The sequence below is a fragment of the Corapipo altera genome, unplaced genomic scaffold (assembly GCF_003945725.1).
Source record: "Corapipo altera isolate COAL_440 unplaced genomic scaffold, ASM394572v1 2c, whole genome shotgun sequence".
NCBI lineage: Eukaryota > Metazoa > Chordata > Aves > Passeriformes > Pipridae > Corapipo > Corapipo altera.
The window spans coordinates 4,402,999-4,418,673 of NW_020884923.1; the positions used below are offsets into that span (position 1 = coordinate 4,402,999).

At 36.4% G+C, this 15,675-nt stretch overlaps 1 protein-coding gene across 10 annotated transcripts in view; it reads right to left on the bottom strand.

Moving 5' to 3' along the window:
- RGS7 (regulator of G protein signaling 7) overlaps window positions 1–15,675 on the bottom strand; it is a 261,014-nt gene that overhangs the window by 22,298 nt on the left and 223,041 nt on the right. For all 10 annotated transcript variants that reach the window (XR_003529993.1, XM_027657249.1, XM_027657244.1 and 7 more), the window contains exons 10-14: window positions 10,519–10,593; window positions 9,353–9,451; window positions 8,562–8,623; window positions 6,925–7,035; window positions 6,319–6,444 (exon numbers count right to left, since the gene is read on the bottom strand). Coding sequence is in view for 9 of the 10 variants with exons in the window: in XM_027657249.1 (XP_027513050.1) it covers window positions 6,319–6,444; window positions 6,925–7,035; window positions 8,562–8,623; window positions 9,353–9,451; window positions 10,519–10,593 (473 nt within the window). In the remaining variant the exon portion in view is untranslated. The remainder of the gene's footprint in view (window positions 1–6,318; window positions 6,445–6,924; window positions 7,036–8,561; window positions 8,624–9,352; window positions 9,452–10,518; window positions 10,594–15,675) is intronic.

Genomic DNA, 15,675 nt, shown 5'->3' on the forward strand with positions numbered 1-15,675 from the left:
GATTACTTATGTGTCTTGAAGTCAGGTAAAAAACAGAAAAATGAAAGGGAAGGATGCTCTTTGTAAATACACATTTTCTACTACCCTGCAGACATCCTGAGGATCTAGCTCAAAGATGTCACTTTCTTGTTTGTTCCATTGCATCAATGTCAATACTTCTGGAAGTCACCATAAACATGCCTTAGGATGCTATTTTTCTTTGCAAGTAAGCTGTTTCCATATAGTGGGTTATACTCAATTATGGGGAAACAGATGGGAGATAAATTTAAATAAATTTAACTTCTTTGCTTCCAGCATAGAATAGGCAGGTTGTATAGACATACATTTAGAGGGTGAACACAGGTTCTTTGATAGATTAATTTTATTTTACCCTTTTAACAAGGGCATTCAAAGACCCTATAAAAAATGTTAGATTTTAAATATACACACCTCTCTAAAAGTAGGAAGAAAATGCTGATTTCTCTGTTGTGTTATGTCTAGGGTACTTACTTCACAGTCAACACACATTTTAAGATTTTAATCTACTTACTGATCTCTTAAGAAAAGATGCCTGCCTTCCTCCCAAAGAGAGTTTAATTCAACTATTTAAAGTTAGAAGATGTCAAAAATAAGGTTGCCCCCTCTTGCATTTTCAAAAATAACTTTTCCAAATATCCCATGGCCTTCACAGATGAAGTTGACACGGAGTCCACAAAACCTTAGCTCAGGGCCTCAAACCAAAAGAGCTCCCTGTCCCTTTTTATAGCTCGTAGCCTCGTGAGCTGTGACCAGAGCAAGGGATGACTCCTGTAGCAAACAGCACACAGTCTACAACAATAAATACGTGTGAGGGCAGGACACAGCAGAGGGAAAACTGCATTTTCTGGACAATAACTTAGTGCTACTTTGTGAAAGGAACTAGAGCTCAGTATGGCTGCCCTCAGATGAAACTGTATTTCCTGTTGGTGGAGCTTTCCTTTTGCCATGGAGACTTTCTACAGAAGATGCTCAGTACTGTTGGAACAGAGACCTGACCAGCTGGGTGTAAACCTCGCTCCTGTTTTCTATCCCAGCATTTGGGCTGCCACACACTGGGGCACAAACCAGACATACAGCTAAATGAGGGTGTATAGTATATGGTAGTAGTAGATCCAGCTATATGAACTGGTAAGACACACGTTGCACTGTATCTGGGGATTATGTCCTCCATCTGGATTACTTTTACAGTGATGGTGGCCTTACAGGTAAATTGCACAGCTACAACACCACTTCTGTCCCATTAACTGACCTAAATGTCAGGTGCAGCCAACAGCAGATCCCAGATCAAACCAATCAGTTAAATTTAGTATATAGGGACACAGAGTGAGAGAAAGGCTACAGTGGTTCTCCATGAAATGTGTGAGATACAGTCAGAGTGTGATAACAGCAAAGTGGGAATTACATGGTCTTGGTACCCAGTGCATGTGACACAACAGGACGGAGGACAGACGTTTCAGCATTTTCAGCAACAGAAAAAGAAAATAAAACCTTAAAAAGCTCTATGAAGAAAATCACCTAATATTTTTCCAGGGGCAAGAAACACTACTCTCTGATTCCTAGAGTCCACCTTCTTGCCAAGTACAACTTCAAGCTTCAAGACATAATAGAGCTGAAGGACTTCAAGAAAATGACACAGAATAATCATTAAATCTTGCAACTAGTTCCTTCTCATCTAATCTGCAGAAATGTCAGCATTGCTGGGACTTGGCATTTAAGCTTGAGTCTGAATGAGAAATAACACACAGGCAATTTCAGATTTGAAACAGAGCCTCGTAATCACCAGTGTGAAAGATAAAAATCACCAGTGCCCATACTATGTGTGAAAGTGTCATCACCAGCACTTCTGTTCAGACTTGCAGGACAGACATCAAGGACAGTTAATCAATTTTCATTCATACTTTGTAACATGCAGAACTCACTCCTCCACCATCAGTGGAGAGAAATTTGCACTTGAAGTCATAAAGAGCGGTGATCAGTAATAAAGAGCAAAAAAAATGAAACAGTTTGGCTTAAAAAGACTTAACCTCTTGCAGCATTCTCCCTTTTCCCTAGTAAAAGTACTGTAATGGTATGTTAAAAGAACAACCAGAACCACTGCAGTAAGTGAAAATAAAACCCTACAACCAGAACAGTTTTTAGGCAACACTGCAAATTTTTAGTAGTGTATGTGTGGGGTTTTATTTATTTCTTCTATAGAACATAACTGAACCCCCTATCTCCAGTACAGAACATTTCTACAACAAGTTAATTGGATGAGTCCAAAATAAACATCTCACAAAATCTCAGCTTGCAAGGGGATGGTCAGAGAAAATTTACTGAGGGAAAACATCTAAATCTAGCTAACTTCTCAGTCCTCTCTTTTTTTCTGGACAACGAGAATGCAAAGTCTCTTTTCCCTATTTAGTCACACATTATGGCAGCTAATAAATGAGGATCAAAGGAAGGGGCAAGGAGTCTGGTGGCTTTTCCTTCTGTGCATCGTGGAAGATATCTTGTCACCACTCTCCCTTCACTAACCTAGGAGGTTTTTGCAGTCCTAGTGCTGCCTTGGAGATCACATCTCTAAGCACTACAAAATGATTTGGACAGGTTGGCAGGCCTGAAACAATTTAGACTGTTTGTGTTTTTTTTTTTAAAAAGGCTGCATTTTTTACAAAATAACCACTTGTAAGCAAATGTACAGTCAGTATACAAATATTAACTTTCCAAAGAATTCTGCTGCATTATAGGCAAAGGAAGGATAAGGAGAGGAATACAATTTCCCACAGGGATGAAAGAAATTAGGTCTCCAGCTGCCATGTTGCAGAAAAATTGATTTCAGTACCTCACTCTGTTTGGAAGTCTTTTTCTTAGTGCTCAGACAGCCCTGTGACCCATGATCCAGTAGTACTGGATCATGCTCAAACTTTAGTCTTTTGAATTTTAAACAATGGTCACCATTTTTGTAATAGGCAGTGAGAATTTCATAAATCTATTATCCAAATCATATGTTACTTTAGCTATTTGTGCTGTGTATTGAGCAGCACACAAAGCAATTCTTCAAAAAAATCTGCATAGTAACAAGAAATCACAAGTCACAGCCCGCAGAATCCAATCTGGGTGTTAGCAAACTACAGTCTGTATTGAAGTTACTGCACTGACAGAACTGCTTACACAGTTGCTATGCTTTACGACACTCCTTTAGAGAGCAAAATAGTGTTAATCCCAATTTACAAAGAAAAAAGCACAGAGATACAAAATAAAATGAAACCTGGCTGTATTCCTAATCATTGCACAATTCTTAATTTTAACTCACAGCTCAAGTTTTTTCATCCCTGTTCTGTTTCTTAAGATAGGATCTATATCAATCAAGAACAAGATTCTCAGGTAGTTTAGACACTCTCAGACCAAGTTAATGAAACAGTAACACTGGGACTTTCAGCTAAGACAATCACGCTTGAATGGAAATGGTGTATCTGGTAGACCTATCACTTCACATTTTTTGTATTTATTTCACCAAAATGAGGTATAAGGCACCTAATCTACTAATATTGAAGCTCCTGTTGTGTCTGCAGTCCCCACTGTATCCTGTGTGCTGTGCTCAGAAGCTTGAATCCAGGGTCCCAGCTGTCTATCCAACTGTAGGTTTGACACTGTTTGTTGTAAATTTTATCATGATCAGATCTGTAAAAGGACAAGAGCCAGCTACTGATTTCAGTTCAATTAGTTGCAGTGGGAAGATGTGGGTGGAAATAAATATTTTTCTCAAGGTGGCTGTCAAAAAAATAATTAGAATTAAAAAAATACCACTCAAAAAAACCCCAAATTGCCATGATGGAGTTAACAGGAGAGCAAGGAAAGTGGTGGTCTTTTAAAGTTTATTCAGTGTAATGCTTGAAACCATCAGACTTTTAATTTTTGTTATTGAGATCTAAAACATTTTGACAGCCATTACACAAGTTTTAAAAACACAACTTTACTACATGAGCCTGACGTGGATTGATTTTACTACAGTTTGAGAACTTACAAACATAATTCTGAGCTTGTGAGACAGTTTTTCTTCCGGTAATTGTCACGGGAAGCACCTTTTCAGAGCAAATTTTAGCCCCTGTTTGGCCTTTAAGCTCGCCATTACTCTGATATTATATTTTAGAATTCCAATACAAGAATCTAGAGTGAGAGACAGAAGAGTAGGTGGCATCTCAAAGAATCAGCTCTGAACAAATTTCTTGAGGGATTTTTTCTGGATCAGTCACTTGCAGTTTGCCTGTGGTTAGTGTTGTAAATAGGATTAGACGAAAGAGTTAGGGATTATGTGAGTAACAGTCTAGTTGGCAGAGAGACAAATTAATCACAGAAAAGCACCAGAAACTGTAGCACACACTGGGCTCAATAGGTTCATGTTTGAACAGCTGCTCTGCATAACAAATTACCAGGATGCTCTTTAAATAAAAAAAAAAAAATTACCTTTCGTTTTCTTGGTATTATTCTGATTTTTAAAAAATCATTTTACCTGCTGGACTTTTTATTTAAAAAAATAAATCTGTGTATCTGTGACTAATGAAGTCATCAACATACACATACAGATCAGGCCATATTTGTGATGCAAAATTAATGTTTGAAAACGAACATGGTCAGCAACTTAGAGAACTCCATCTTTAATTATTCTGCTGACAAATTTAAATTAACAACAAGGAGATCTCTGCAAATACTCAGCATTTACAAATCAACACCAGAAATGTTAAATGCCTCCTTGACAGATGCTACAAAGGTGTAATTCTAATATGAATGGCTATGCTGCACCACTTCGGAGTGAGAACTGGCAAAGAAAAAATGTAGGTTAGGATTCTTCTGAGTTCTAGAATGTAAATGCAAAGAAGATTTTATACTACTTATGTTATTGGTCAATGGAAAGTGAAACGACATCTGACTAGAAGGTGGAATAAAGAGAAAAATATGTACTATGTATAGATTCTTATCTATAGAAAGGTAGTTATTAATCCTTCTGAAATAACTCCTACTGAAATATGACTTTCTTAGAACTGTGACAACAAAACATGCTATTAGCCAATGGATGAACCATTGCATTTTAAAATCAAATAATTATTCTTCTCACTTAAAAGTAAATCTGTAAATATATTTTTTAAAAAATACACTATAAACTTTATGCACCAAGAACACGTTTCCACTTTGCAATAAATGAGGAATTTGAGAGCTAGATGTCACCCTCCTTCTGTTGTGTCAGATCCACAAGTACTAGAATCTTGGTGGAGATTTTCAAAACGATCCCCAGGAACCTCACCAAAAGCAAAAGTCTGTGAATTTTACTTTTGAATTCTTTATTTATGTTTTAACTTTTTTCTTTTCACTTTACTCTTCTCATAATATTTGACAATTGTGGTGGGTCTGGCTGAGCCAGAATTTATTTCCCCATAGTAGACCTCACAGTGCCGTGCTCTGCATTGGTAGCTAGAGGAGTGTTGATAGCACACCCATGTTTTGGCTACTGCTGAGCACAGCACCGTAACATTCCTTCTTCAGTCGAGGGCAAGATCCTGGGAGGGGACACAAGCAGGCCAGCTGACCCACACTGACCAAGGGGATATTCCAGACCATATGACGTCAACCCAGATATAAAAGCTGAGGCAAGGAGCAGGACTGGAGGCACTCATTGTCTCTGGTGGCTGCCTGCTGACAACTGTTACGTGTGCTGGAGCCCTGCTTCTCAGAGAAGTGGCCGACCATGGCTGCTTGTGGGAAGTAGAGATTAACTGCTGGCTTCTGCTTTGTGTGCACACACGCTGCTTTTGCTTTCTTTTTTGCACAAATATAAACTGCCTTATTGCAACCCACAATTTGTGTTGTTTTCTTTTCCCACCTTACTCTCTCTCCTGTCCGGCTGGGAAGGGGAGGGATAGAGCAGGTGGGTGGGCACCTGGCATTCAGCCAAGGTGAACCCACCACACAATAAAAGATGCTGAACAGGTTTTGAGTGGGTCAATGTTTTAAAACTGTTTAATAAGACGAGCTGAGAGAAAACCTCTTTCATGGGGAGTTTGACCAAGTGCTGGACAGGAATGGAAAAGTATATTCATGCGAGTCTCAGTTAACTATATGAATATTTTCCTCAGCCTGTATATGAAACTAATTTGTATGAGTGGATTCTGAATGGAAAGGCACAGGAAAATTTTTGAAGGCACAGAAAAATTTCATTTAAAAAATAAAGAGAAAGGTATGGGGAAAAAAAGAAACAACAAGCAACAACAACAACAAAAAAAATATATCTTACAAACTATTTAAAAAAAAGTGCCTCTCATTTACCTTAAATTTTCTGAACTGAATTCTGACTCCAAGAATTTCAGAAACTGCTCTCTTCCCACAGCGTCTTTCAAAGCTTCATCCATGCCAAACCCCCATCGTTTCACCCTCTGCTGTCCTGGCTCTTTGCTACAGAGGAAAAAAACCAACAGAACCCAAAATGAGCAATATTTCAGTATTCTAATATTCTGTGTTCATAATTTAGACTAAGTACTAAAGTTCAACCACAGGTTTCTCACCTTCTAGGTTGCTAATATCTGTGAAATGTTCAGAGATAACAGACTGCTAGTACTTACACAGGATGAAGGTAATACATGTCTTTACACAGAAGAGTAAAGACTTCCACCTAGAAATGTTATCGGATTTTAAAAGGTGTCCTTTTTTTCACCGTACTAGAATCCTGTAAACTGGTTAATGTAACATTTTACACAGATTTATTAATCCAAAGCACTTCCCATCTTACAAAACTGTAAAGCTGGAAAGAGCAAGAAGATGCTGCATTGCCCTTCTACCTCAGTATTTTTCTGCAATACCTCTGTCTGAAATCTTCACATTTCCAGTAAGCATGTTACACCCCCTTACTGTCAAAGAAGAAATAAAATTATATACCTTGCCTCCAGTTCCCAGAAAGTGGTGTCATCTGATATCCAAGGGTTTGATGGATCAGGGGGCACAAGAAAAGGATCGTATTCCAAATACTGCTCTGTATAAGCTAATAGACTAGGAAAACAAAAGCATCAAGCATTGTCATGTCAGTAGCTGTAGTAACCTGATCAAGCTACCCCAGTTAACAAGTTCCCTTGCATCAGCTGAACCATGGTAACCGTGTATGCAACACTCAGAAGTTAGCTACAGGCTCAGGGTAAAATAGTTTTGCTAAAGTCTTTTAAAAGTGGATCTCTGAAGAAGGAGGGGTGGCTCAGGTCTATTAAGAGTTGAAATAAAATAAACTTCCCTAATACTTTCACGTAGCTCCTTTTAGGGCGTTAATTAGGCACTAACAAATTAAGTCAAGCAACCTCTTCCATGCAGATTTGTTTTCATAAATGAACATGTTTTATACCCCTATGGTTTTAATTATCAGTTCCTTTAAAATCTGTTCTAAAACACTGCATGCCATGTAGGTCATATTTACGGGCCCTATACCTGCTAGGACTCCTTTTATCCTCTCTTAAAAACAATTAATATTTTTATTATTTCCTAATCCAATGGCACCTCTCCCAAGTTTATTGTTTTCCAAAATAAACAGAATCTTTTTCTGAAATAATTTGGTATTCATTAATGGGTCTGACTCTATTAAACACACTAAAAACTTTGCTTGTATTCTCATAATTTACATCTCCCATGTCCTTATTCCTGTTTTCTGTTTCCTTTGGCCTCATAACTTTTGACAGGTGAGGACAACTATTCTTTCTTTTCATTTCAATTCATATTATATTAGTCAGCATTCTGTTTTTATGGCTCAACAAACAAAAATACTTAACCTGCCCTCTTTATAAATAAATATATGTATTTGTATATGTATGCATACATACACATATATAAGTAGACATACATGCACAAACGTATATGAGAGAATAAAGAACAATTTGTATTTGGCTTAGTTTCCTTTACTAAGCCTTAGGCAGCTGAATTTTCTGCAATTTTTGCTATCTGTGTATTTGATGTGTAAGATAGAACATTTGTTTTCTCCACCTCTTCTCTACATAAGCTGTAGTTAGTCTTCCCAAGGGACTTTAATTTGACAAATTAAATTTGCCAAATTTTGGTCCTATCTGGACAAAGATTCCTACTACTGTAGGAATCCTCTGACCCAAAGTAAGCTCAGGCTCATTTTTTTCAAGCTCTAATACAAACTTTAAGCTCTACACCAATCAGTTCCTTGCTTTATCAGTGATAGCCCTTTTGAAATAGCAAAAACAATAACCCCAGACCTATTTCCATTTAGCCTCCCTGTCAATGCAAGATGAAACTTGTGATCACTTGGTCCGAGGCTCTTTCAGTTACTACTGGGTTTATCAGAAATGTATCATGGAATATCCGGGCCAACTTTTATTAGTAATAGAACTTCATACCTCCCCACTTAAAGTAAATTCTCATAAGTTATTTCTATGATGTCTGAGCTCCCATGTCTCTTTTTGAAGAGCTATTTGCTCTGAAAAGCTCTTTGAAGCTATTTCATACTGACATTTTCCCAATGGTTATCAGTCTAATTGAAAAAGCAGAAAATGTGACAATATACGTACCTCTCTGCAACTTTTGACATTTTTAATCTATGTCTGTCTAATTGCATTTGCCAGTGCTTAATCTGTAAGAAAGGAAGGCAAAGAGTTTTATGAGTAATTTATTGCTTGAATCTATTTCTATAACTTTTTTTTTTAGGGCTATAATTGAACCTTAATTTATCCTAGGGCACAGAAGAGAAATATATCAGAATTAAAACAACATTTCAAGAGTGTAGTTCTAGAATAAATGCAATGTTCCATTAAAGAGAAAAGACAAAAAATGTGGCCAATATAAAATTTTCCCTAAAGGTTCATCATCAGAAATCCAATTAGCCTTTTTCCTTTTTGATATTTGAAGAGAGTTACTTATTCATCAGCCATTTACCTTCTCTGAATTCTAACATCTCAGGAAAGATTAACAAAGCTTTAACAGTAGATAAATGTGTGAAACTATATATGCATACATGTAGTGGTAAGTATACCCCCAAACCTCAAATTAGTGTCGAAAGGAAGAGCAAGCTGTCTACTGCTGAAGGGGCTAATGGGCTTAGCTATACAAAGAACCCACTTACTGGCCTGCTGCTCACTGCCTTTAGATGCTTAATGCAAGACACAAAAAATGTCAAATTTTGTCTCATTAGTTTTAATGAAGTTACGTGCCTAAATCCACATGTCTTGAAACAAAGAAAAGGTTTATTAAATGTTTGCTAGAGCTGTTTTGAACAACTTCCCAGTTAAAATAATTTTTGGTTTAATACCTACTTTCCTAGAAAGTTCATTTAAAAGTACAAGTTTGTAGTTATGTTTCAAACCTCTTGGTGTAGTTCATCTTCTGTGGGTGGCTTAGTCTCTGGTACTGGCGTGTGGGTAGGGCTGTGACTTCGAATGTCATTTTGTAAGCCATAGACAGACTATGCAAAAAATATGGAACAATGATAGTTGCTTTCAGACAACGCTTTCTACAAATATTCATAGTAGCTGTGATGCTTTAGTAAATTGTGCTCAAGATGTTAGCCAATATCATCTTTTTTTAAAGAAACTGCAATAAACCATGCCCTCAGATAAAACTGTGCATCTATAGTTAGGTGTAAAACAAATACTCCCAAATTCCCACAATTTCAAAATGCCATAGAACAAAGGATGTACTTTTATTATATCTCTATATTAACAGCATAGTAAGCATGAGGGGTGACACTGAGAGATGCTATTACAGTAAGTGGAGATGACTCGTAGTAGGAGTACCCTGAAAGGTAGACTATTGCACAGACTATTTGGATGACTCTCAAATTTGCAATTACTGCCTGGTAAATACAATAATCTGGACCTTTCACCACCATAAATAAGGCAAACTAAAACTTTCTCTAAATCTACTTTCTTTTTTAAAACAGACTTTTCTATGGGTCAACATGAAAATATACCTCGAAGGAAGTACTTTCAAGTGGGAGTCAATCTACGTTTCTATGGAGCAAAGGATTTAAAAAGAAAGTTTTGAGACAATCCATCTATATATCCCTAAAAAAGTTACACTGATCATGTCTGGATCCTAATTTAGATGAAACGAATTTCCTCCACTATTTCTGGTCAACCATTTTGGGCATAATTGTCAAAGAGAGACACCCTTTTCATTAAGAGCAGGACAAGAACTATTATGCTGAATTTTTAATTTATTTTTCCTTAATTTCTGACAGAAACATTTTAACATGTTTTATTCAATGTGCTAAACAACATGAATGAAGCATGCAAAAATGAATTTTATTTTCAAAATCTTTGTATATTTCTCCAAAGTCTTATGTGATAGCATTTGCTTAGAATTAACAAATTTGTTAATACTAACGCAACTAAGAGCTTATGAAATATTAACATACGTTCATGCATTTGCTCCTTGCAGCTGTAAGAAAAAAAATTCTTTAAGAAACTATGGAACTTCATGCTATAGATTTCCTCCACCTCCTGCTTTTGATATAATAACAGTACTTACCTTTCTTGTTTTATGTGGATTTCTCATTCTTGAAGATTTTTTTATATCCACTTCAGTAGTGTTTACACATCCAGGCTATTAAAAGAAAAAGAAAGGAAAGCAGAAGACTAAAACTGTGAAGGAATTCCATATAATTTTCATTGAGATACTCCAGTGTGTAAGACTAAAAAATAAATAAACAGAGATAATAACTTGATGTCCTTTTGCAGTGGTCCCTGTAGAGTCTCTATGGAATGAGGCACTGAAGACCACATGCTTAGAATGTATGACAACGCGAATTTGAAACAAAATAAATTCTCAAGAGAAGTCAATCACGTTTCTTCTTTGGTTTTGCCAAGGAAGCCATACATTGCATTACAGATATCCCTATAAGTAGCACAGTTGACCTAATTAGACAAAATAAACAGAATTCTGCAATACTCACCTCAGCTGTGAACCTAAGGCTCCCTTCAGGAGCACCTGATTTTGGGTCAATTTTTAAAGATGATTTCTTTTAAAAGAAAATGGGATTTGTTTCTTCAAAAAAGAAAGAGAAAAACCCAAACCAAAACAACAAAACAGGCTTCTGCAGCCTAACCAGAAGCCTAAACAAAATGACTCTCAACACATTTGATTCGGCTTTCAGTGATTGAAAACTCTGTAGCATCCCAAAGTACACAAGTCCCCTAGTTTCTCCTAATTCATCTTCCTTTGACACTTCCCCCAAGTGTATAAATCTGTGCATAAATCTATTCTTCATGTATTGCTGGAAACAACTAATAATGAGTTTTTCCTATTGATTTTAGAGGGATTACATTTGAGACTTAGAGCTGAAAGTATAGGTTTTTAGTGAAAGTAGATTGTTGGTTTTTTTTTTTTAATGGAAGTACTTAGATATCAAATTTACTTGCTCAACAAGCTAGCTAGACTTATTATCACACTAATGATACAACCTCTTTCTTCTTATCATCATGTAAAATGCTTGACATGGCTGTAAATTTAAAAAATTTCTTATATAAATAGAGCCAAGAAACAAATAGATTTCATTAAACTGAGCAATGGTACTTTGCCTTTGGAAAATACTCGAGATAGACTGAGTTTTGAATTTTTTAACCAAGTATATTTTTAAATCAATAAGTTTTTATTTTAAAGTAATAAATTAATGTGCATTTGATTATATTTAATTTGCAGTATAAACAATTCCTCATGGCTAAAATTAAAAATAGGTGCTTAGATAATATTCTCAAGACTGCATCTGACACTCCTATCGAGCTACATTTGTGAAGGTATCCTTTGTGCTTCTGAATGAAAATGGGAGTCTTTAAAGTCAGAGTAACCTACAACTCTCAAAGAAAAAGACAGGCTGAAAAATAGAAAATTCTGCATGATGGTCAATTTAAAGGTAGAAAGCAATTTCCCAGGACAGTATACTGAGATATAAAGTTTAAAAAAAACAACAAGCGCATCTACTTTAGGATTACAGCAGCAGCTGGCAGTGAAGAAGAAGGGCTTTAAGAACATCTACAGCCTTTGAATGTAACAACTTGAATAGCAGGCACACTTACATAAGGCACAAACTGTTATTTGTTCAGTTTTCAGTTACGGTTTGTTAAAAGCATATCCTAAAAACGGAGAGGGAAAAAAAAAACAAACAAAAAAACCAACAAACAACAAACAAACCTCATCGGAAGCCTCTTATTTTTAAAGATTTCGAGCCTACCAGCAGTAAATAGGTACAGACAGATCTTGCACCCTGCCTGTGTAACTTACATGCCAGAATTTTGCAGGATGATGCAAAGGACACAAGAAATTCTGGCAGATTTTTAGAAATTAAATAAGGGCAAAGCTTTTATTAGTTGCAAGGAAACCCAACCCAGTACTGACCTACTACAGCACCTAGTGGATTCTTACTGAAACCTGGCTGTTTATTACCTGATATGGCATACTTCAGCAGGGGCACTCAGGAGAGGTTCTAAGGGCAGAAGTTTGACCAAGGTGTGACTAAGGAGAACCTGACAGGAGAGCACCAGCAGGAGGAGGTGCTCCTCCAGTAGAGGCCAGGAAGTATCAGGAAGCTTTAGGGTAAAAGGGAAGGCAGCTAAAGGGACTATCGACTACTCTGACAGCCTCAGGTAATGATAGGAGTTTAGGACATATATCACTACCTCTATACAATACCACTCTCATAATTTGATTTATACTATATAACTGAAAGTACATAATGTAACTGGGGCCACAATTTATGTTTTCTTCTCAACTGAAGTATTTTATTACAATTATTTTTAATATGAGATGGAATTTATTGCTTCTCTGGAGCTGCCACACTTCATCTGTCAATATTTAGGAATAAATATCAAACATCTTTTCAATTAAAATAAACACAAAAGCTTGCATTATTTGAACATTTTGCTAAAATAACTCAGAATCTTTGTGGGAAAACCCTTGCTGGACAACACTTCATTTTATTTGTATACCCCCATTAACATAATAAGTATGTGTTTGGATACAATTATATCCAGCTGTGTTTTGTTTTTGTGTTGTTTTTTTAACTGGACTACCATAGTTCAAATAGTGAGATGCCTGTCAGAATGCTCTGCTGCAAGATTCCCATTTAGTGTGTAGTAGTATATAATTTGCATACTAATACTGTAAATAGTTTTCAAACAGATTTCCTGGAAGACTTGAAATTCTTCTATATGTGTAAATAGAATGCTTATTTCTTTCAGGATTAATATTCTATATGAGAACAGTTTCCCCTCCACACACACAGAGGAAAGTCTTGTGACCTTGTTGAAATTATCATACAGCAAGATCATAATTAGGGTAAAATTTGGCCCTCATCTGTTTTTAAATGTCTGGGTGAAAAACTGTCATACATTTAAAGGAAACTTAGTTTTTTTCATCTATCTATTAGCATGTCCTTATCTGAAAGAACAAATGCTACTGTATTAATTTTCATCAAATGATATGTCAGTCCAGTCATGATAAATTCACTGCTGAGATAAATAGATGATGGTAAGTAATATGAAAAACCCACATATAGAAGATTTTTTGATCCCTACTTCAATTACTGGATAACAATGTCAGTATGAATCCCAAGCAGCACAGCTTTCTATTGATGCTGTCTAGGAGGCTGCATAATAGGATTCAGACAAGAAACATAATAGAAGGAGGAAGTCTGGTATATAAGCAGAGGAGATACAAGAATGTACATGCTTGGATCTGGCTATCGCCAACTTTTGAAAACAACCACGTGAGATTATGTTTAGTTTAAAAAATATCCAGCTGATATTCATATTCTTTTCCTGATAACTGTGGTGACAGTAAATTAATTAATTAAGCCCTTGTAATAGTGCTACAGTGAATTAATTTTATGGCACCTGTAGAACTCTTGGGAAGGATTAATTATTTACATAAAATAGCATACTTAAGCCATGGTACATTTCCATCTGCATGGTGCATATTTCTAAGTATTTATAGTCTGTTTGCTGTTCAAAGTTGCACACTCCAAGGGCTCTTTTTATTGCAGGGCCACATAGCCTAAATCAAGTGTTATGAATGCCTTTTTGTGCAAAAATATCTTTGCTATGATGTAATTATAATAAGCATGAAATGCTCAATAGAAAGTAAATTTATATTTATAATGACATCAGTTTAAGTTTTGATGGCTTTTTTTCTTTCTCAAAGATGGAAATTTAACTGTGAATCTACTTAAGCCAAAATAACCAGAAGTTTTCTTGTATCTGAGACAAATATACCCCTGTATGTGGGAGGGAATAAGCTCATGCATTCCAATAGGCTGGGAACTGTCTTTCTGTATTGCTGCTCACTAGGAAATGATCTGAAGCTGAACATGAGTCAGCAGTATCTCCTTGCAGCAATGCAGACAAACCACATACGCAGCTGCATTAGTAATAGCTTAGCCAGAAGGCAAAGGAAGTGCTTATTTTTTTTTCTGCTCAGCATCACGAGGAAATATCTGGAATGACAAGACTACTTTTGAGCCCCACAAATCACTCAAGAAATATATTCAAAATGGGAAAGTCCAGTAGAGGAACAGACTTTATTGTGCTTGCAAAAGGGGAGGGCTAACTCTTGTCTTCTGTGCCTAACTGTGGCTTGCAGAGCTAGACCTCTTCTGGAGGTGCACTGTGAAAGAACAGGGGATAGTAGCCTGAAATTGCAGTAAAGGAACTTCTGGTCAGCTATAAAGAAATATACTTCATAATAAAAGTGAGAGAGGCTGTGGAATGTCCATCCCTGGTGATTTTCAGTGTTTTTTTAACCAAGTGGCTGGATAATCTTATTCAGCTTAGAAGTTAGCACTGGTTTGAGCAGGAGTTTGGACTAGAAGACCTCCAGAGGTCTCTCTCAGTCTACATTTCCATGGTACAGCCTACTCTTCACAAGCTGCAGATAGTGAAATTCAAATAATCCACTTTACAAAACAATTATTCACATTGGTGTGAAATTCATCTCCCTGCCTTCCCCACCCCACAACTGCAGAATGGAAAGACAAGATTGGTATTTGCTTCTTTGCTGCTGCCTCTGCCCTCTGGCAGCCTGTGGTGTGCACTCAACCCATACAAAAACAAACATGGGGTTGATTTAAGGAAATGCAATTTCACAACCTCTCTAGCTAAAAACACGTAGGTGCTATTTAAAATAATTACCTCATTTCAATATGCACACCCATAAATTCAGAGTTCATTAAAACAGTAAATATTTATGCAGATTGATTCACACACCTTGTGCAATTTCATTGCATTTCAGTGTCCATGCACTATGAAATAGATATTTTTCCTTGTTTTGCAGACATTGGCTAACTTGTTAAGTTTCATTGCAAAATACTAAATTTCAATATTCCAGGCTTTCAAAATTTAAAGACTATAAATTTAAATTACAGACATGGATACAAACATGACAGATCTTCTCTTCCAGGGGAAAAGATAAGGTCAGACACACAAACATAAACACGAGGCAGAAACTGAAAGCTATCTTTTACATTATGTGTAACAGAAGACTATCACAAAAAAGTAAGCTTAAAATTTGAAATTTCCTGAGTGTAAATTATTAGTTTTGCCTTCTGAAACAATCTATTCTGATGTTTCTGTCATTGCTGCTATTCCTGTCATTTTTCTAGGAGTCTTACAGTCACTATTCATATCACTCACTTGT